Source organism: Pongo abelii, chromosome 20 (genome assembly GCF_028885655.2).
Source record: "Pongo abelii isolate AG06213 chromosome 20, NHGRI_mPonAbe1-v2.0_pri, whole genome shotgun sequence".
Taxonomy (NCBI): Eukaryota; Metazoa; Chordata; class Mammalia; order Primates; family Hominidae; genus Pongo; species Pongo abelii.
In genome coordinates this window covers 62,566,393-62,589,622 of record NC_072005.2, presented here as the reverse complement: position 1 = coordinate 62,589,622, position 23,230 = coordinate 62,566,393, and the positions used below count along the sequence as shown (strand labels likewise).

The 23,230-nt window shown below is 45.4% G+C and overlaps 1 protein-coding gene across 2 annotated transcripts in view; it reads left to right on the top strand.

Moving 5' to 3' along the window:
* The window catches only part of NLRP13 (NLR family pyrin domain containing 13), a 42,861-nt gene extending 19,631 nt beyond the window's left edge, over window positions 1-23,230 (top strand). Inside the window, exons 5-12 of one of the 2 annotated variants that reach the window (XM_002829818.4) lie at window positions 657-2,244; window positions 3,225-3,395; window positions 6,010-6,174; window positions 8,910-9,080; window positions 11,797-11,967; window positions 15,107-15,277; window positions 18,807-18,934; window positions 22,809-23,230. In XM_002829818.4, the coding sequence (XP_002829864.4) occupies window positions 657-2,244; window positions 3,225-3,395; window positions 6,010-6,174; window positions 8,910-9,080; window positions 11,797-11,967; window positions 15,107-15,277; window positions 18,807-18,934; window positions 22,809-22,834 (2,591 nt within the window). In that variant the 3' untranslated portion in view covers window positions 22,835-23,230. Of the gene's footprint in view, window positions 1-656; window positions 2,245-3,224; window positions 3,396-6,009; window positions 6,175-8,909; window positions 9,081-11,796; window positions 11,968-15,106; window positions 15,278-18,806; window positions 18,982-22,808 lie in introns of those variants that run through there. The other variant, XM_009233159.4, reaches the window with a different exon arrangement.

Genomic DNA, 23,230 nt, shown 5'->3' with positions numbered 1-23,230 from the left:
CCCAAATCCCTTGTTGCCCTCAAGTGTTTTGAGGAAGTGAGAAAAATCTGATAGCTGGTGAGGGAGGAGGGCTCATGGGCCCCCTCTACTGGCTAGAAGGTGTTTTTGGGGTGCTGAGCTGGTCAGGCAATGGGGTGGGCACCCTCAAGAGGCTTGCAGAAAAAAGCTCTGGGTGGGCATTCACCTTGGCCTTCCATCCTGCCTGAAAGTACCCCAGACTGACTTGTCCTGATGATTCTTCTCCACTCTCAGTGTAGAATCCTTTAGTGAGAGGCTTCTCACTATGATTCCTTCTCTGCCCTCTCTTAAAGGTGTTCTTGATCTCTTATGTTATTCTGTATCTTTTCGTTTGTATATATCATCAAATTATTTAAGTGTCTTCATATTTTGCAACTTTTTTTTTGTTAGAGTCTTGCTCTGTCACCCAGGCTGGAGTGCAGTGGTGCATCTCGGCTCACTGCAACCTCTGCCTCCCGGGTTCACGCCATTCTCCTACCTCAGCCTCCTTTTGCAACTTTCTACCACTGCATTCCCACAAAACCCTGGAAGGCAGAGTTTCTCTTATTCAAGTCTTCGGGGTAGGAACTTTGTAACTGAATCATTCCTAACTCTGAAATTTATTCTTAACGTTGTTCTCCCCACTCCGCCCTCTCTAGACCACAGAAGAAAATACAGAGAGAAGATGAAGGCTGAACTACTGGAGACATGGGACAACATCAATTGGCCTAAAGACCATGTATATATCCGTAATACATCAAAGGATGAACATGAGGAACTGCAGCGCCTACTGGATCCTAATAGGACTAGAGCCCAGGCCCAGACCATAGTCTTGGTGGGGAAGGCAGGGGTTGGGAAGACCACCTTGGCAATGCAGGCTATGCTGCACTGGGCGAACGGAGTTCTCTTTCAGCAAAGGTTCTCCTATGTTTTCTATCTCAACTGCCATAAAATAAGGTACATGAAGGAAACTACCTTTGCTGAATTGATTTCTTTGGATTGGCCTGATTTTGATGCCCCCATTGAAGAGTTCATGTCTCAACCAGAGAAGCTCCTGTTTATTATTGATGGCTTTGAGGAAATAATCATATCTGAGTCACGCTCTGAGAGCTTGGATGATGGCTCGCCATGTACAGACTGGTACCAGGAGCTCCCAGTGACCAAAATCCTACACAGCTTGTTGAAGAAAGAATTGGTTCCCCTGGCTACCTTATTGATCACGATCAAGACCTGGTTTGTGAGAGATCTTAAGGCCTCATTAGTGAATCCATGCTTTGTACAAATTACAGGGTTCACAGGGGACGACCTACGGGTATATTTCATGAGAAACTTTGATGACTTAAGTGAAGTAGAGAAAATCCTGCAGCAGATAAGAAAAAACGAAACTCTCTTTGATTCCTGCAGTGTCCCCATGGTGTGTTGGACCGTATGTTCCTGTCTGAAGCAGCCAAAGGTGAGGTATTACGATCTCCAGTCAATCACTCAGACCACCACCAGTGTGTATGCCTATTTTTTCTCCAACTTGTTCTCCAGAGCAGAGGTGGATTTGGCAGATGACAGCTGGCCAGGACAATGGAGGGCCCTCTGCAGTCTGGCCATAGAAGGGCTGTGGTCTATGAACTTCACGTTTAACAAAGAAGACACTGAGATCGAGGGCCTGGAAGTGCCTTTCATTGATTCTCTCTACGAGTTCAATATTCTTCAAAAGATCAATGACTGTGGGGGTTGCACTACTTTCACCCACCTAAGTTTCCAGGAGTTTTTTGCAGCCATGTTCTTTGTGCTAGAGGAACCTAGAGAATTCCCTCCCCATTCCACAAAGCCACAAGAGATGAAGATGTTACTGCAACACGTCTTGCTTGACAAAGAAGCGTACTGGACTCCAGTGGTTCTGTTCTTCTTTGGTCTTTTAAATAAAAACATAGCAAGAGAACTGGAAGATACTTTGCATTGTAAAATATCTCCCAGGGTAATGGAGGAATTATTAAAGTGGGGAGAAGAGTTAGGTAAGGCTGAAAGTGCCTCTCTCCAATTTCACATTCTACGACTTTTTCACTGCCTACATGAGTCCCAGGAGGAAGACTTCACAAAGAAGATGTTGGGTCATATCTTTGAAGTTGATCTTAATATTTTGGAGGATGAAGAACTCCAAGCTTCTTCATTTTGCCTAAAGCACTGCAAAAGGTTAAATAAGCTAAGGCTTTCTGTTAGCAGTCACATCCTTGAAAGGGACTTGGAAATTCTGGAGTGAGTATTACAAACCATTTGTTTCTCAACTTTCTCCTATTTACTCAGGCTCTGTGCAAATTCTTTCATGCAAAACCAGGGATGTGTTGTCGTTATGTATTCATGCTTATTTCTGACCAAATGGTCTGGAGCAGCTCTAACTTGAAAGAATATTGTCCTTTAGGCATCATCTAGTTTCCTAGCTAATTTAATTGATCTACTTAAAGACAGATCTTTATATCTTAGGCATTGAATGTGGAAGGTTTAAGTACCAGGCATTGTACTAAGACATCTACTTGTATCTAACTGAATGTCCATCACTGAGTGGTTATTAGCTGGGTGTGGTGGCACACACCTGTGGTCCCAGCTACTGTGGGGCTGCGGTGGGAGGATTGCTTGAGCCAAGTAGGCAGAAGTTGCAGCAAGCAGAGATCACATCACTGCACTCCAGCCTGGGCAACAGAGTGAGACTCTGTCTCAAAAACAAAACAAAATAAAAAAAACCTCCCCTAAGGTGAGGCTGATATACATTAAAATTTGAGAACCATGGCTCTACACATAGGAACATTTTCCTTTGCTCATCTTTCTCTGTTTCCTTCTGCTACAATGCTGAGTGCTGTCAGCCCTCCCAATGGATCATGGAAGCTAGGGGTGGTCTTGCAACCCCCACACCCTGACAGATGTAGGTTCCCAGGTTGAAGCTATTCTCCTGCCTCAGCCTCCCGAGTAGCTGGGATTACAGGCATGCACCACTACGCCTGGCTAATTTTGTATTTTTAGTAGAGACAGGGCTTCACCATGTTGGCCATGGGTGGTCTCAAACTCCTGACGGTCTGGTCTCCCAAAGTGGTGGGATTACAGGCGTGAGCCACTGCACCCAGCCACATTAGGAAAATTCTAATAATTTTGTTAAGGTTTCTTTCTGTGTCCCATAGGTTGTATTCTGGGTATTGCTTGAGGCTAACTTAGTCTTATCCATGTTCTCTCTCTCCCTCATGAAGGACAAGCAAGTTTGATTCCAGGATGCACGCATGGAACAGCATTTGCTCTACGTTGGTCACAAATGAGAATCTGCATGAGCTAGACCTGAGTAACAGCAAACTTCATGGTTCCTCTGTGAAGGGTCTCTGTCTTGCACTGAAAAATCCAAGATGCAAAGTCCAGAAACTGACGTAAGTGTGAGACGCCAGCAGCTCAAGAAGATACCCTAGGAGAATCTCCCAACTTCTCTCTTTTGATGAGTGCGGTTGGCTACCCATTTGCCAGAAGGCAAGCTACATGCTCAGGAGGATAAAATAAACTGTGCTTGTATTTATGAAACTGCTACTTAGGCAAAGTAGGCTGAAATTTTAAAATGCCAATCTATCAAGAATGATCTCGCATTAGAGGTACCTGTGGACAAAGTAATTTTTTCCTAGGGCCTCAGTCCTGTTTTGAGCTGGATTTGAAGGAGTAGAAAACTTCTAGGGTATGGTGGAGTCAAAGCACTCAAGAAGAGCTACAGACGCGTGTAGTTTGAGACTGTTTCGTGTCTTAAGCAAAAGTAGGTAGTGTTTGATTGGTCACTCCTGCGTTCAGTGAGTATTGGGCATCTCCTGTGTGCCAGGTTCTGTTCTCAGTTCTGAGGTTCTAGCAGTGAAGCCAACAGATAACTCCTGCCATCAGGGATCTTACATTGTGTCAGGGAAGCAAACAAAATCATCAGAATAGGACCCAAGAGGGTGGCATCTCCCAAAGAAAACTGGGGGCTCAGAAAGGATGCATGAGGAGGAAGGTGGCTTGCATTTTTTAGGTAGGAAAGGCAGAAGGGCCTCACTGAAAAGGTATTTGGGTAAAGACCGACTTGACTCAGTGTAGGGAAGGAGGAGGGACCGTGCCCGTGGATACTTGGGGAAAAAGAACATTCCAAGCCAAGAAAACGAGATAGAAGGCAACATGAGGAGAATGTACTTAGTGTATTCAAATGATATCAACAAAGCCATCAGGCCTCCTATTACCAATTCTGGACATTTATTTCGGTCCAGTGACATGTTGGAGCCAGGTGCTACAACCTGGTGAGAGACACTTGTGTGTGTACCTATCTTTGTAACTCCGTTTAGTGGCAGCAAGTGGGCAGATCGAAATTGGCCATGATTGGCTTGGAGAATTCACACCACAGAAATTGGCAAAGCTATATATTAGGACTTTTTTTTTTTTTTTTTTTCCTGGAGATCCAGAGGTAACATTTATCAGCATACTGCTACATTTGATGTGTATGTCTTTCCTCTTGGAGGCAACACCAGGGTTTCCTAGGCTTGTCCTGGGATGAATTAGGGAGAAAGATGAGCTGCAGAAAAGGGAAAAAGTATGTGAATTAAAAATAGAACCTTTTAAAATAAAGGTGAGCAGGGGGAGGGTCCTCTCTGGAGATGGAGCACAGCTGTGGACTAAAGTGTATTGGTCCCCTGCTAATATGATCCAAGGAGGAATGAATAACAGGGTCTCAGATCTGGCTTGAAGATAGGAAGGAATTAGCAAATGGAGGTGGACCTTGTATAACAATTAAGGGGGGGAAAAAACTATAGAGGAGAGAGTAATGCATAGTGTTGAATCTGAGGTGGGATTTGTTTGAATGATCTGGTGTCTAGGCCAATGAATTCTACCTTGCTTTTCCCCTACCATTAGGTCTTACTTTTCAAGGTCTAAAGCCTAGATGCGTGCATTGATTCAACCAGTTAAGAGTGAAAGGTTTGATCATAATTTTCCTCAAACCTCAGTGTATTGTGTGTGAGCTGGACCAAACTCATGAGAGGCAGGCATAGGGGGCCATGGCCTTTGTTTATTTTTTTAAAAATACATTTAAGTTCCAGGGTACAAGTGTATGTTACTAGGTAAATGTGTGTCATGGGGTTTGCTGTGCAGATTATTTCATCACCCAGATATTAATCCCAGTACCCATTAGTTATTTTTCCTGATCCTCTGCCTTTTCCCACTCTTCACCTTCCAACAGGCCCCAGTGTTCCTCACTATGTGTCCATGTGTTCTCATCATTTAACTCCCACTTATAAGTGAGGACATGTGGTATTTGGTTTTCTGTTCCTGCATTAGCTTCCTAAGGATGATGGCCTCTAACTCCATCCATGTTCTTGTAAAGGACATGATCTTATTCTTTTTTATGGCTGCATAGTATTCCATGGTGTATAGGTGCCACATTTTGTTTAGTCCATCATTGATGAGCATTTAGGTTGGTTTCCTGTCTTTGCTATTGTGTATAGTGCTGCAATGAACATACGTATGCATGTGTCTTTATAATAGAATGATTCATGTTCCTTTGGGCATATACCCAGTAATGGGATTGGCAGTCGTCTTTTTAAATTTTTCTTTTAATATTAAACTTTTGGTCTTACTTAGTTCTCAAGATAAGGAGAAAGAAGTTCAAGAAAATGCAAGAGAGTTATTGCTGGGCTTTTCTAGGTTGGATTGTATGTGTGTATGGGGGAGTCATTTCCTAGAAGAGTAGGTGGCCCCAGGACCTCTTCATGGCAGGCCTCTAGGAGAGGTGGAGAGGGAAGGAGGGATCTCTGACTTCGTACCTGCAACTGAGTTTACTGATTTTTTGGGGGGGAGTATATTTTAGTTTTTATTTTCAAGGTCCAGTACGATGGCTCAGCCCTTGTTTTTAATTCCTTCTGTACCCTGTATAACCTTGGCAGTGAGTGTAGTAGAAGGCAGGGTGAGGAGGCAGACAGGATCCTGGAAACCAGTCTTCTCCCCCAATCCAGCTTTCATGTCCCTTCCCTTCCTCAGGTGCAAATCGGTAACTCCTGAGTGGGTTCTGCAGGACCTCATTATTGTCCTTCAGGGTAACAGCAAGCTGACCCATCTGAACTTCAGCTCTAACAAGCTGGGAATGACTGTCCCCCTGATTCTTAAAGCTTTGAGACACTCAGCTTGCAACCTCAAGTATCTGTGGTAAGTCTTTGGCTCCCTAGATCTGTCAAGGAGGGTTGCAAGACCACCAGTAGCTTCCACGATCCACTGGGAGGGCTGACAGCACTCAGCATTGTAGCAAAAGGAGACAGAGAAGGATGAGCAAAGGAGAATGTTCCTATATGTAGAGCTGTGGTTCTCAAATTTTAATGTATATTAGCCTCACCTTGGGGGAGGTTATTTTTTATTTTGTTTCTGAGACAGGGCCTCACTCTGTTGCCCAGTCTGGAGTGCAGTGATGTGATCTCTGCTTGCTGCAACCACTGCCTCCTTGGCTGAAGCAATCCTCCCACCACAGCCCCTGAGTGGCTGGGACCACAGGTGTGTGCCACCACACCCAGTGAATTTTTGTACTTTTTGTAGAAATGGGGTTTTGCCATGTTGCCCAGGCTGGTCTTGAACTCCTGGACGCAAGCAATCTGCTTGCCCCGGCCTCTTGAGTGCTGGGATTACAGGCATGAGTCACTGTGCCCAGCCCAATCTAGTGGGTGTTTTAAAATACAGATTCCAGGCCAGGTGTGGTAGCCCATGCCTGTAATCCCAGCACTTGGGCGGCGGAGTGGGGCAGATCATGAGGTCAGGAGTTCAAGACCAGCCTGACCAACATGGTGAAACCCCGTCTCTACTAAAAAATACAAAAATTAGCCGGATGTGGTGACACAGGCCTGTAACCCCAGCTACTCAGGAGGTTGAGGCAGGAGAATTGCTTGAACCCAGGAGGCGGAGGTTGCAATGAGCCGAGATTGTGCCACGGCACTCCAGCCTGGGCAACAGAGCAAAACTCTAACTCAAAAAAAAAAAAAAAATACAGATTCCAGGAACTCAACTGCAGAGATCCTGCACGTTTGGGGTGGGACCTAAGAATGAGCACTTCTAACAGGCTACCATGTCATGCTGCTCTTGCTGGATCATGGACCATGCTTTGAGTAGCGTTGACATGCAGGCCATCCAACCTCCAAAAGGGTTGAGGAAGGAGGAGAAAGTCAGCTTTCATTCATGGAGCAGGGGGGTCTGTAAACACAGATCACTCTTTCAAAGAGTAACGGTCTGTCTCCGGGCCTCTGTGATAGGTTGGAGTCCTGTGGCCTTACCCACCAGATTTGTCAGCTCTTTCTCAAACTCACTGAGAACACAAGTCTCAACTTCCTCAGCTTGGGGGACAATGATCTCTCTGATGTGAGAAGCCTGAGGGAGTCCTCCACGCTACCAACATGTCCCCTGAAGGAGCTGTCGTAAGTCTTGCGGCCTTCTCAAAGCATCTTCTTTGCAAGTTGGAGTGGCACAGTGGGGGTGGCAGTGGGTATGTTCTGGGAAACCTCGGGGATCCTCCTACTGCATTTACTTATCACATTGACATACTTATTTTCTTTCTTTCTATCTTTCTTTTTCTATCTTCCTATTGTTCGGCCGTGCTGTCGGGTCGGCCGTGCCGTCGGCCGTCGGGCCGACTGTCCTGCTGTCGGTCGTGCCGTCGGGCCGTGCTGTCCGGCTGTCGGCCGTGCTGTCCGGCTGTCGGCCGTGCTGTCGGGCCGTGCTGTCGGCTGTCGGGCTGGCTGTCCGCTGTTGGTTGTTCTTTTCTTTTTTTTTTTGAGATGAAGTCTCACTCTGTCACCCAGGCTGGTGTATGGTGGCACGATCTCAACTCACTGCAACCTCCACCTCCTGGGTTCAAGCTATTCTCCTGCCTTAGCCTCCAGAATAGCTGGAATTACAGGCACACACCACTATCCCCAGCTAATTTTTGTAATTTTAGTACAGATGGGGTTTTACCATGTTGGCCAAGCTGGTCTCAAACTCCTGACCTCAGGTGATCCAACCGCCTTGGCCTCCCAAGGTGCTGGGATTCCAGGCATGAGCTACCATGCCTGGCCTCTTCTTTCTTCCCACCACCTTAGGTCTCAGTTCCAGTCAGCTTTTCCCTTCACTTTGATCATTGCTATCTCACCCGGCAACCTTTCTTAGCATAATTTCCTTAGGCTTCTTTGATCCTCCCCAAATCTACGGGTTTTCAACTGGATTCTATTAAATTAGTTGAAACTGGGGATTATTTGATTTTTTGTCCCCCAGGGGACATTTGGCAATGCCTGGACAACATATTTGGTTGTCCTGATGGTGTGGGGGTTGCTACTAGTGGGTAACACCTAGTGGGTAAAGGTCAGTTATTATTGACATCCTGTAACACACAGGGCAGTCCTCTCATTCTGCAACAAAGTGTGATCCAGCCCACACCTCAATAGGGCTGAGAAAACCCTACCTTGACTCACCTTTTTCTCTTTGAGATGGAGTCTCCCTCTGTCACCCAGGCTGGAGTGCAGTGGCGCAATCTTGGCTCACCACAACCTCCGCTTCTTGGGTTCAAGCAATTCTCCTGCCTCAGCCTTTCTGAGTAGCTGGGACTACAGGTGCACGCCACCATGACCAGATTATATACATATATGTATTTTTTTTTTTTTTTGTAGAGATGAGGTTTCTCCATGTTGGCCAGGCTGCTCTTGAACTCTTGACCTCAGGTGATCCACCCGCTTTGGCCTCCCAAACTGCTGGGATTACAGGCATGAGCCACTGCGCCTGGCCTTTTTCTCCTTTAAGCTTTTGTTCTTTCTCCAATTTAATCTTCCCATAATGTTTGGGTCTCGGGGGTTAAGGGGTTGAGAGAGAAAAGTAGAGGAACCTGGGCATCATGGCTGAGGCTCACCTTGCACCTGCACCTTCCACAGCCTGGAGAAATGCAACCTGTCGGCGGCCAGCTGTCAGGACCTGGCCTTGTTTCTCACCAGCATCCAACATGTAACTCGATTGTGCCTGGGATTTAATCGGCTCCAAGATGATGGCATAAAGCTACTGTGTGCAGCCCTGACTCACCCCAAGTGTGCCTTAGAGAGACTGGAGTAAGTTTTTCCCTGGTTCCATTTCTAGAAATGACTCTATGGGCACAGATATCCAGAACAATGGTTTCTTCATTTGATATCTATTTATATTATTAAAAAGTAACATTCATTGAGTAATTACCATGTGCCAGGAATTGCTCTAAAACAGATTCTGAGTAGCATCCTGGATTTGTTGATCCCATCTCTGGAGCTTTTGCCAAGAAACTTAATTTGCACGAGGACCCCAGGAAGTAATGAATTTTTTAGTCAACCCATATGTGAGCTCCTAGCAGAAAGAGAACAAGGCCGCAAGGCTAGGGTGGTAGATATGACAGATTTACTTCCTGCCCATGTGGAAAATACAGTTTTATGAGTGACATATAAAAACAAAACAATAGATATGAAGAAAAACAAAGTAGAATGAGAGTAGAATGACAGGGATGGGGTTGATTTCCCAGCAGGGTCTTCTCTCACTAACCTATTTGAGGAGGTGATACTTAAATAGAGACTCAGATGAAGCAAGGGAAGCAGCCGTATGCAGAGAAGGAACAGCAGTGTGAAAGGCCTAGGTTGGGCTGGGCAAGGTGGCTCACGCCTGTAATCCCAGCACTTTGGGAAGCTGAGGAGGGCAGATCACGAGGTCAGGAATTCTGAGACCAGCCTGACCAACATGGCAAAACCCCATATCTACTAAAGATACACAAAAAATTAGTCAGACGTGGTGCCTGTAATCCCAGCTACTTAGGAGGCAGAGGCAGGAGAATCACTAGAACCCAGGAGGTGAAGGTTTCAGTGAGCTGAGATTACGCCACTACACTCCAGCCTGGATGACAGAGTGAGACTCCATCTCAAAAGGTTGGAGCAAGCACAGCATGTTGGAGGAACAATGAGGAAGCTAGCATGGTTGGAGTAGAGTGAGGGCGATGGTGGTAGGAGATGGCAGTGCCTGGGATATGCTGGGCTGTGTAGGAATCTGTTTTGTCTGGGGTGAGATGGAAAGTCATCCTTGGATTGGAAGTGGGATGTTACCTTAATCTGACATACTTTGAAAGATCATGCAGGCTGCTGTGGACAGGTGGACTACAGTCGGGACAAAAATACCAGTATGAGCAAGAGATGGGGCTCCTATCAACCAGGAGAGAGTGGCCCATGGGGAGGTTATAGGATTTCAGGATAGATCGGAAGGTAGAGCCAATGGGGTTTGCCAATGGATTCGCGGTGGTTTAGGAGGGAGGGTACCAAGAACACCTCCCAGAGGGTGAGGTTGGCAGCTAGGTAAAGGGTGGGGCCATTCTCCAACTCAGGGAAGATTGGGGGCAGAGCAGGGTCTGGGTAAGAAGAGTTTGGGTTGGGGATATAGGAGCTTGAGATGCCATTCAGAGATGTTATGTGAGCAGTTGTAGGCAGGACTGTGGGAATCTAGAGGATTGCCTTGTGGGAATGAGAGACCCCGTACAGTGGTGGACGCACGAAGAGATTCTTTAGGTCTCTTCTTCTCTAGCTACATCGTGCTGCTCTGGTGCAGGTGTGGAATAGAGGGAAAGGTGGGTTTTCTGAGACTAGACAATTGTCAGGTGAGTATAAAAAGCACAGAAAAGGCCAAGGGCCTTTAGGTGTCACCAAGTTGATTATCCTGGAGAACCATGGACTCTGAACTGGCAAAGGAGCAGAGGGCCACTGCTCATTCAGCACTGAGTCTCCAAGAATGGGATTATTGATAGGTGATTCATACATATAATATGAGTTACTCATATGTGTATAATTATATGTGTATGATCATGATACAATGCATAGAATTGTAACACCATTATAACTAATTATAATTAGTATTATAACCCTAATATATTATTACAACTCTATTACAGCCCTAATAATTAGTATAATTATAACTGTTATAATTCTATACATTGTAACATCATGTACATATATGCTGTAATTTTAACCATTATAATTGTAATTATATAATTACAACTAATTATTAGTTATTTATATATTATAACAAATTATTAAGTAATAATTTATAATGTAATTGTAATTATACATATATACACGTATAATTGTAACATATATTTCATTATATATTTACATTGATATATGTATTATGCAATATATGTATGTAATATATAGTTAATATTTAATACATTAATGATATACTATTATATAACTACATATTTCATAAAACATATGTTAACACATATTATGTAATACGTGCATATCTAATATATGCCATCTCTATTTGTGATATAATAATCTTCTATAACCTGCACACTGCCTGTTTGCCAAGTGCCGTCCCAAGCACATGCACTGCTCATGGGCTCACTGGCAGCTCTCTGCCAGACCATCCTACTGCACTTTCCAATGGAAGGCAATGAAGGCTGGAAAGGAATGCAGGAGCTTGTTGAGGGTCTCCCAGCTGCTGACAGACAAGCCCATTTGGACCCACGCCCAACTGGCTCCAGAGCCTCGGAGCCTTGAAAGTTTTTTTCCTCTATTTTTTCCTAAACCAATCACTAATGAGAACCACAAACTTGGTGTGCTCACTGTAGAAATCTGGACCAAGGGAGGGTTATGGTATGCAAGATACTGGCATAGCCTGGGTCGGTGTCCAGCTAAAAAGACCATGTCATCCAGGGAGCTGCTGCATGTATAGACTCAGAGGGGACCTGAGGCTCTGTCCCGGGAGCCTGGGTCTGGGCTGCTTCCCTGTGTGTCCATCTCTGTGGCTCTCACCCTGCAGGCTCTGGTTTTGCCAGCTGGGAGCACCCGCTTGCGAGCACTTGTCAGATGCTCTCCTGCAGAACAGAAGCCTGATGCACCTGAATCTGAGCAAGAACAGCCTGCGAGACGAAGGAGTCAAGTTCCTGTGTGAGGCCTTGGGTCACCCAGATTGTAACCTGCAGAGCCTGAAGTAAGTTTTCTTGGCTCCCTCTGAGTTAGCGGATGGAGGAGAGCGATGGGAATTGACCCACCAACGACTGAGTTCCTGATGGGGTTTGAGTGAGGCATGGACAAGCTCTTTGCCATAGAGGAGCTTCTGGTTTTGTCGGGGGTGTGGGATGGGGAAAGTGGGAGGACTGAATGTGTGTGTGTCTGGGGGACCTCGAGACCAGCCCCCGGGTTTGATGTTTCACTGGGAGGACTCGGGATCCAGCCCATAGTCGTATTCACAGCTACACTTCATCAGGGTGAAAGGACACAAGGCAGATCAGCAAAGGGAAAGGGGCTTGGAACAGAGTCCAGAGGAAACCAGACATAAGCTCCCGGGAGCCCTCTCCCTGGGCAATCACATGTGGGATATGACAAGGTTTCTCTTCAGATAGCCTGATCAATCCTTTATTCTTTAATCCACAGTACCTCTCCCTTTCCCTTTCCTTCTCTTTCTGCCTTTACTACGTGCCTAGGCATGCTAACAGCACCAGTGGCTTATCAGTATTAGCTCACCTTCCTTTCCTTATTTGGGAAGAAAACTAGCTCTCCAGCTCATCGCAGACGACTTTTCCCCCTCTCCCATCTCTCCCTTACTCTCCCTTAAGTGCCCACATTATCTAAGAAAAAGTTCAAACATTTAGCCAATCAGGTCTAGTTGAGATTGTGCGGTCCAACCCCAGCCAATGGGGAAAGGGCACAGGGTCAGGATTTGCATCAGGGATAAAAACTTTCATTCTCCTTTGTTCTATGTGTTCTCATGGTGATGGGCCAAAGAGAAGCACCCCTCTGCGCAGAAGTAAATTTGCTTTGCTGAGAAATCCTTTGTCTGAGTGCTTGTCTTTTCCTTAAGACTCCAAGCTTGATCTCCAACATCACACAGGACACACAATTCCTCCAGCCATCAGCTGTGGCAGTCATGCCAAGTGTGGTCTACCAGGGCAGCCCATTAGAGACCCTGAGCCCGGAGTTTTTACTGAGTGCTGGTTATGTGCAGTCTAGCATATACCAAGACGTGAGCCACTGTGCCTGGTGGGTCAAGGGATTTGTTATTCTTCCAGGGGATTTTGAAACTTTAATAGTAGAGAGAAGAGCATATATTGCAATCTATGTTCGAACTTCAACAATTATTGATTTATGGCCTATCTCCTTTCATCTAAAGCTTCACCAACACTCAGTAATGGGATTGCTGGGTCAAATGGGATTTCTGGTTCTAGAATTTTCTTTCTTTTTTTTTTTTTTTTTTGAGATGGAGTCTCGTTCTGTCGCTCAGGCTGGAGTGCAGTGGTAGTGGTGTGATCTCAGCTCACTGCAAGCTCCGCCTCCTGGGTTCACGCCATTCTCCTGCCTCAGCCTCCCTAGTAGCTGGGACTACAGACACCCACCACCACGCCTGACTAATTTTTTTTTTTTTTTCAGTAGAGACGGGGTTTCACCATGTTAGCCAGGATGGTCTCAATCTCCTGACCTCACGATCCGCCCGTCTCGGCCTCCCAAAGTGCTGGGATTACAGGCGTGAGCCACCGTGCCCGGCCTGGTTCTAGATTCTTGAGGAATTGTCACACTGTCTTCCACAGTGGTTGAACTAATTTCTCCCTCTAAGATTATTTTGAGGCCCATCCCGTGGATCGTATCTCTTCCTTTGTAAACACAAAGTAGTTTTATATTTGTATCTGCATTTACAAGAATGAAGTTGAGTATGTTTTCAAATGCTGACAACCATTGATATAAACTTCCAGGTAAAACCTGTTGATACCATTTGCTGCTGATTTTTTTTTTTAACCTATTACATTTTGTTTTTCCCCTAGTCACTTGTAGGGAATTCTTTCTTGTTTTTAAAACTTTATCTTTTTATTGTAAATTTATCATCTGTATATGTTTTGGAGGTACAAACTGTTATGATTGTGAATAGTGTCGAATAATTAAGATAACGTGTCCATCACCTCCAATAATTAACATTTTTTTTGTGGTGACGATATTTGAAATTTATTGTGTTAGCAATTTTGAAAGGTACAATGTTCTATTAAGTACATTTGCCATGCCATGGAATAGATCTCAAAAAAAAAAAAAAAAAAAAAAAAGCTAACAATTATATTCCTGTTGAGATTTTTGTACCCTTTGACCACCATGTCTAAACTCTAGGGAAATCTGCCTGTCTTTGGTCTGATTTGCATGTGTCATTTATCAGGCTGGCAGTTCTCTTACACTTGGCCTTTGATGGGTTAGCCACAAGGACATTTTTCACATAGTCAAATTTTTTTTTTTTTTTTTTTTGAGACGGACTCTTGCTCTGTTACCCAGGCTGGAGTACAATGGTGTGATCTTGGCTCACTGCAACCTCTGCCTCCCGAGTAGCTGGGATTACAGGCACCCGCCACCATGCCTAGATAATTTTTGTATTTTTAGTGGAGATGGGGCTTCACCATGTTGGGCAGGCTGGTCTTGAACACCTGACCTTGTGATCCACCCGCCTCGGACTCCCAAAGTGCTGGGATTATAGGCGTGAGTCACCATGCCAGGCCAAACCTTTTTTTGGCAGGCCGAGGGCTTAAGGATTTTGGATTGCTATGTGCCTTCTCCGCATAAGGGTATCACCTTCCAATGTTCCTCTCTCCCCTCCTGTCTTCCTTGTCCCTTCTCTCCTCATCCCTCCCCGTCTCATCCCATATTTTCTCCAAATAGTCACCTGGATTAACTATTTTGAACTTATTACGGTATAGTAATTTATTCTGGGAAATTCAGACCTGCCATTATGGGAGAATCCTGGTATCTTCAGCTCAACCGTCGAGCTCAAAGGCTGAGAATCGTGCACTGTGATAACCAAGCCAACTCTGGGTGCTGGGGGGTAACCACCACAGAGAGGCCCTTTCACGTTCATGCACCTGCGGAGGGCGTGGGAGGGAGAGGGCTGTGCTGCTGTGCCCTCAGCTTTCTATCTCAGGTAAATAGAGCACCTGGAGGTGTCTCAGCCCTCCTGACTCACACCCTCCTCATCCGAGGCTTGGGACAGAACTCTGGCTTCAGGGTGTCTCCTCTCCTTGGAAGTGAGATGGGCAGGTGTAAACACAGCATAGTTTCGGGACGCAATTACTTCCCCCCTTTTGTATGTTTTTATTTTGCAGTTTGTCAGGTTGTTCTTTCACAAGAGAGGGCTGTCGAGAGCTGGCTAATGCCCTCAGGCATAATCATAATGTGAAAATCTTGGATTTGGGAGAAAATGATCTTCAGGATGATGGAGTGAAGCTACTGTGTGAGGCTCTGAAACCTTCACATCGTGCGTTGCACACACTTGGGTGAGTTGATGCTGTTCTCCTTGCAGAGTCTCCCTTCTCTACTCTTGCGGGTGGGGAGATATAATGATTGGATCCCATCAGGGGTTAGAAAATGAGGCAAAGTAAGGACAAGTCCTCCTCTAAGAAATCTCGGCCGGGTATGGTGGCTCACGCCTGTAATCCCAGCACTTTGGGAGGCCAAGGTGGGCGGATCACCTGAGGTCAGGAGTTCAAGAGCAGCCTGACCAACATAGGGAAACCCCATCTCTACTAAAAATACAAAAATTAGCTGGGAGCAGTGGCTCACACCTGTAATCCCAGCATTTGGGGAGGTTGAGTCGGGCAGATCACCTGAGGTCAGGAGTTCAAGACCAGCCTGGCCAACATGGGGAAACCCCGTCTCTACTAAAAATACGAAAATTAGCCGGGTGTATAGGTGGGCATCTGTAGTCCCAGCTACTCAGGAGGCTGAGGCAGGAGAATTGCTCGAATCCGGGAGGTAGAGGTTGCAGTGAGCTGAGATCGTGCCATTGCACTCCAGCCTGGGAGACAAGAGCGAAACTCCATCTCAAAAAAGCAAAAAGAACAACAACAAAAGCTCTCCTGCTAGAATGATAAGCTTGAAGTTTTTCACGTTTAGAGAAATGTTTTACTCTTGTTACCACCATCTTTGGCACATTGTAAATATTGTCTCTCCCAATCTGCCCATGGTGGGTGCCAGGTGCTGGGGTGGGGGTGGGGGGGCGGTGGGGATGCAGCCTGCTCCCCACTGTGAATCTTCACTGTTGTTAACTATCATGCAATGTGTACTCAGCAGACTAAGATGAGTTGCTCTGAAATGTAGGATTTTTTGCTAAATGTGGCTTAAATGATAGCAATTTCTCATGTAGGGAATGGTTCCAGGGTTCGTTAATACAATAGCTCAGTGATGTTTTCAGAAACGGTGTTTGTTAGGATTTGTTAGTATCAAATGAACTGAATCAAATTGTAAACCACCTCCAGCATTGTTGGGGTTTACCAGCCACCTCAAACCTCTATTCAGAGATTGTTAAATCTACGATATAGACACCACAAATTAAATTATTGGTTTAAACACAAACTAGACTTGTTTTCTCATAGGCCTGAAAGAAACGTGAATAGGTTAATGTTATCTGCAGTGCCAAATTTAAGATAGTTTGGCATAAATGCATTCTGAATCAAGTTCATCTTCAAAAAAATCAGTTAATGAAGCAACTTACTGAACTATTTCCTTAAGAGAGAGACTTACTCTGACTTTTTTCTTTCTAAGAGAAGGGCTTTACGGTTTTTTGTTTGTTTGTTTTTGATGGGGTCTCACTCTGTCACCCAGGCTGGAGTGCAGTGGTGCGATCTCAGCTCAGTGCAACCTCTGCCTCCTGGGCTCAAGCAATCCTACCTCCTCAGCCTCCTGAGTAGCTGGGACAACAGGTGCATGCTACCACACCCACCTATTTTTTTGTATTTATTATAGAAATGAGGTTTCACCATGTTGCCCAGGCTGGTCTCAAACTCCTAAGCTCAAGTGATCTGCCTGCCTCAGTCTCCCAAAGTGTTGGGGTTACTGACATGAGCCACTGTGCCTGGCCAGCGTGTAATAGTTATTTATGAACTCAGGTGGAGATCTCTGACGTGTTAAACTGATCTAATGTACTTTCTCACTTTTCTTTGTGTTTCTAGTAGATAACCAACACAATGTTCAAATTTTGTATTGTTGAATTTAGAAATAAGATGGAAAAAAGTGTAAATAAGGAATAATAGTGCTATTTCAGTTCTTTCAAAGATCTGATAAACTCATATCCCTTGTATACTAAAATGGTTTGTTTCACATTCTGGCAGGTTAAGTTTTTGTTTCCTCCACCATCAAATAGTTTAAAATAGTATGTACCTTTGATTGATAGATGGGTTAGATGAGTTATGTGTCAGTATTTAAAAAGTGCCCGGCATGGAGTAAGTACTCCACTCTTTTTTTTTTTTTTTTTTTTTTGAGATGGAGTCTCACTCTGTCACCCAGGCTGGAGTGCAGTGGCGCAATCTCGACTCACTGCAACTTCCACCCCGCGGGCTCAAGCAATTCTCTGCCTCAGCCTCCTGAGCAGCTGCGATTACAGACGCCCACCACCATGCCTGGCTAATTTTTGTATTTTTTATAGTAGAGACAGGGTTTCACCATCTTGTCCATGCTGGTGTTGAACTCCTGACCTTGTGATCCACCCACCTCAGCCTCCCAAAGTGCTGGGATTATAGGTGTGAACCATTGCGCTTAGCCCTTTTTTTTTTTTCTTTTTTTCTTTTTGAGACAGAATCTTGCTGTCGCCAGGCTGGAGTGCAGTGGTGTGATCTCGGCTCACTGCAACCTCCGCCTCCCAGGTTCAAGCGATTCTCCTGCCTCAGCCTCCCGAGTAGCTGGAACTACAGATGCATGCCAACACGCCTGGCTAATTTTTGTATTTTTTTTATTATAAGTTCTAGGGTACATGTATACAACGTGCAGGTTACATATATATACATGTGCCATGTTGGTGTGCTGCACCCATTAACTTGTCATTTAACATTAGGTATATCTCCTAATGCTATCACTCCCCCCACCCCACGACAGGCCCCGGAGTGTGATGTTCCCCTTCCTGTGTCCAAGTGTTCTCATTGTTGAATTCCCACCTATGAGTGAGAACGTGCAGTGTTTGGTTTTTTGTCCCTGGCGACAGTTTGCTGAGAATGATGGTTTCCAGCTTCATCCATGTCTCTAACAAAGTACATGAACTCATCATTTTTTATGGCTACATAGTATTCCATGGTGTATATGTGCCACGTTTTCTTAATCCAGTCTATCATTGTTGGACATTTGGCTTGGTTCCAAGTCTTTGAAATTGTGAATAGTGCCGCAGTAAACATACGTGTGCATGTGTCTTTATAGCAGCATGATTTATAATCCTTTGGGTATATACCCAGTAATGGGATGGCTGGGTCAAATGGTATTTCTAGTTCTAGATCCCTGAGGAATCGCCACACTGACTTCCACAGTGGTTGAACTAGTTTACAGTCCCACCAACAGTGTAAAAGTGTTCCTATTTCTCCACATCCTCTCCAGCACCTGTTGTTTCCTGACTTTTTAATGATTGCCATTCTAACTGGTGTGAGATGGTATCACACTGTGGTTTTGATTTGCATTTCTCTGATGGCCAGAGATAAGCATTTTTTCGTGTGTTTTTTGGCTACATAAATGTCTTCTTTTGAGAAGTGTCTGTTCATATCTTTTGCCCATTTGTTGATGGGGTTTTTTTTCCTTGTAAATTTGTTTAGAAATGGGGTTTCACCATGTTGCCCAGGATGGTCTCTCTTAATCTCACGATCCACCCACCTCGGCCTCCCAAAGTGCTGGGATTACAGGCATGAGCCACCGTGCCCGGCCAAGTGCTCCACCCTTAAGTAGTCAGTCTGCCTTAGTAATAGTTTGTTCCTGCAGATATGGTATCTCTTTTCTAACTTCCCAGTCTCAGAGGACTATCTGTTGTGCTTTCTTCCCGCCCGCCCCTAGGTTGGCGAAATGCAATCTGACAACTGCTTGCTGCCAGCATCTCTTCTCTGTTCTCAGCAGCAGTAAGAGCCTGGTCAATCTGAACCTTCTAGGCAATGAATTGGATCCTGATGGTGTCAAGATGCTATGTAAGGCTTTGAGAAAGTCGACATGCAGGCTGCAGAAACTCGGGTAATCCTCACTGACTTTTCCACAGGGAAGAACCTACAGGGACAAGGCTAGATTGACTAGGCTTCTAGAGCACGCGTCAGGTTTCCATTGCACTCGGCTTCCTCGGGCAGTGCTGGCCAACGGAACTTCCAGTAAGGGTGGGAGTGATCTCTATCTGTGCTGTGCACCTGCTGTGTAGCCACTAGTGGCATCTCATCATTGGGCACTTGAAACATGGTTAGTGTGACTGGGAACTGAATTAGTAGTTTTGTTTCCTTTCTTTCTCCTTTTTTGAGACAGTGTCTCACTCTGTCACCCAGGCTAGAGTGCAGTGGTGTCATCTTGATTCACTGCAACCTCCACCTCCCGGGTTGAAACAATTTTCCTGCCTCAGCCTCCCGAGTAGCTGGAGCTACAGGCACCCACCACCATGCCCAGCTAATTTTTGTATTTTTATAGAGATGGGGGTTTCACCATAGTGGCCAGGCTGGTCTTGAACTCCTGACCTCAGGTGATCCACCCACCTCGGCCTCTCAAAGTGCTGGGATTACAGGCATGAGCCACCACGTCCGGACTGTTTTTTCTTTTCTTTTTTTTGAGATGGAGTCTTGCTCTGTCACCCAGGCTGGAGTACAGTGGTGCAATCTCAGCTCACTACAACCTCCCCGTCCTGGTTCAAGTGATTCTCTTGGCTCAGCCTCCCCAGTAGCTGGGACTACAGGTGCATGCCACTATGTCTGGCTAATTTTCTTTTTTTTTTTTTTGTATTTTTAGTAGACACGGGGTTTCACCATGTTGGCCTGACTCCCAAAGTGCTGTGATTACAGGCATGAGCTACTGCTCCTGGCTACCAGCCTATTCTAATATAAATATAAATTTTTAATTTTATTAGGTTGGTGCAAAGTAATTTTGGTGTTTGCTATTACTTTTAATGCAGTGGTTTTAAAGTAATGGTTTTTGCCATCACTTTTAATGGCAAAAATGGCAATTACTTTTGCATCAACCTCCTAATGAAATCTTAACAGGCACATGTGGCTAATGATTACCCTACTGGATGGTGCAGTCCTGGAGACTTTTGGGTATTTTGAGAGCCGGCTTCTGTTTATCATTCTTGTACCTACTCTACATGTCACTCCATAGCCATTAACTCGTGGCTTCTTTTTCAATACCGACTCTGGGCCAAGCACCATGGCATGGTAGACAGCAGGGAAACAAATGGACAAGAGCCTTGTCCTTGAGAGTCTTGAGTTCTCCTCCAGGAGATAACAGGTCTGAGACATAAAAGCAATCTCTGTTGTCATGAATGCTGTGAAAGAAACTCTGGGTTGAGATAAGACAGGAGGGTGGCCAGAATAGCAAGGGGCTTGCCTGAGGTGGTACCATTGATCCTGAGTCCCAAGGAGGCTGGAAGGAGGAGTCCCTATATCATGAAGGGAACATGAGAGGTGACTAGAGATGAAGGGTGGAATGTACTAAGGATGTTTCAGTAGCATGTGCAAAGGCCCTGAGGTTGCACCAAGCTTTATGTTGCCCCTTTGAGGCATTGAGAGAAGAGCATTTAATTAGAACACTTTCCACCCCATTCAGTATTCTGAGAGGAAATCAGAAAGGTAAGCAGGTTGGCTGCAGTTGTTCATGCCTATAATTCCAGCACTTTGAGAGGCCAAGGCAGGAGGATCACTTGAGGCCAGGAGTTCAAGACCAGCATGGGCAACATAGGGAGATCCTGTCTCTACAAAAATTAAAAAAAAATTAGCTTGGCATGGTGGCACACACCTGTGGTCCCAGCAGCTTGGGAGGCTTAGGTGGGAAGATTGCCTGAACCCAGGAGTTCGAGGCTGCAGTGAGCTATGATCATGCACTCCAGCCTGGGTAACAGAGCAAGACCCTGTCTCAAAAAAAAAAAAAAAAAAAAAGTTGGAGCATGGAGAAAGGTAAGTAGTTAACAGCTGTTACCAGGTACATTTCAGCAGAAGTCATCCCAGATGCCAAGGAACCTTGCCTACTTTAGGAATTGAGTCACGATCTGCACCTTTTTAGATTTAAGATTTGATGTTGCCAACTTCACACTTCAGTGGTGCGTTTTAAAAAGGGTTCTGGGACAGCAACCATTAAAGATGAAGCTTCTCTTCTGTCTGTCATGCATGTGTGCAGAAGGGGCTTCTGACTGGGTACCCAGACCCTCGCCTCCTCTTGTAGAACGCTCAGATTTTATTTTTCAAAAATTGCTAGATGCAGATTAATGAGAAGTAGTACTTGGATTTATTCATACACAGTGACAATGGCCTGAGTTATCCTGGCCTGCCCATAAGGTCCCTTGTGTCATCTGCACCATGGTTTTCTCATCCTCTACCTTTGTGGTTGTGCCTTTTCTCTATGGAAAGGGGTTCCTGTGCCATCAAATCTTCTCCCTGACATCTGTGGGTAAGGCTAGGGTGGTGGGAGGTCCCAGTCGAAGGGTAAACAAAATTACCCTTCATTTGTTAGTCTTTCTGTAGGTTGGTGCCAAAGTAATTGTGTTTGCTATTACTTTTAATGCAGTGGTTTTAAAGTAATGGTTTTTGCCATTACTTTTTTTTTTTTGAGACGGAGTTTCACTCTTGTTGCCCACGCAGGAGTGCAATGGCGTGATCTCGGCTCACCGCAACCTCCGCCGCCTGGGTTCAAGTGATTCTCTTGCCTCAGCTTCCCGAGTAGCTGGGATTACAGGCACGTGCCACCATGCCTGGCTAACTTTGTATTTTTAATAGAGATGGGGTTTCTCCATGTTGGTCAGGCTGGTCTAGAACTCCCAACCTCAGGTAATTCGCCCGCCTCAGCCTCCCGAAGTGCTGGGATTACAGGTGTGAGCCACAGTGCCTGGCCGCCATTACTTTTAATGGCAAAAATGGCAATTACTTTTGCCTAAACCTTTATTTTGCTTTATATCAGTTTGCCACTTTACACTGCACCCTGCCTGTACTTTACTGCTTCCATCCAGTCTGCTGTTGATGAGCACCTAGGTTGGTTCCATGTCAGTGCTATTGTGAACAGTGCTGCAAGGAACACACACATGCATGTGGTCCATATACACCATGGAGCACTACACTGCCCTAAAAAGGAATGAAACCATGTCCTTTGTGGCAACATGGATGCAGCTGGGGGCCATTAGCCTAAGTGAACTAATGCAGGAACAGAAAACCTCATACCACATGTTCTCATAAGTTGGAGCTAAACAATCAGTACATGTGGATTTAAAGATGGTGACAGTAGGCCAGGCATGGTGGCTCACGCCTCTAATTCCAGCACTTTGGGAGGCCGAGGTGGGCAGATCACCTGAGGTCAGGAGTTCGAGACCAGCCTGGCCAACATGGTGAAACCCCATCTCTACTAAAAATACAAAAATTAGCCGGGCGTGGTGGTATTCGCCTGTAATCCCAGCTATTCAGGAGGCTAAGGCAGGAGAATCACTTAAGCCCAGGAGGTGGAGGGTGCAGTGAGCCGAGATCACGCCATTGCACTCCAGCCTGGGTGACAAAGTGACACTGTCTCAAAAAATATGTATATGTGTGTGTATGTGTGTATGTATATGTGTGTGTATATGTGTGTACATATACATATATACACATATTTGTTGACGAGCCACTGGGGACTACTAGAGGGAGGAGAGTGGGAAGGAGGCAAGGGTTAAACTACTTTCAGGTGCTATATTCACTACCTGGGTGATGGGATCATTCACACACCAAACTTCATACCACACAATAGACCCACGTAACAAACCTGTACGTGTTCCCCTGAACCTTAAAAATTAAAAAAAAAATTACTTCTAAACTTCTTCACTGCTTCTAAACTTCAGTACTTCTTATTTTGCAGGCTGCAAAAAGACTTGCACGATGTAGTGAGAGAGGAGATACAGACCTCACAGGAGGAGCTCTGTCTGAAACTCAAGTGTGCATGGGATTTTAATGACCTTGAAGACAAGTGGTGGTGGTGATCCCATGGATTGGATGCCACGTGGCTTGACCATGGATCTTAGGGGAAAGCCACCAGGACATGCTGGCCTGTGTGTCACTCCGATGTCACCCTTTGTGGGGACAAATGAGCTGTTTCCTGCAGGAGGCTTTGTCACGGTTGTTGGAGGCAGCCCATTACATGCCCAGGTCTGGAATCCTAGTCTAATAGTGTCTGGTGCCAAGATCATAAGTTGGCTGTGCCTTCAGTCTTGTCTATGTCCTCCTTGGTGTAATGTTTTTAATTCTTGTAGGTGTTGAGAGAATTCAATAAAGCAAAGGATA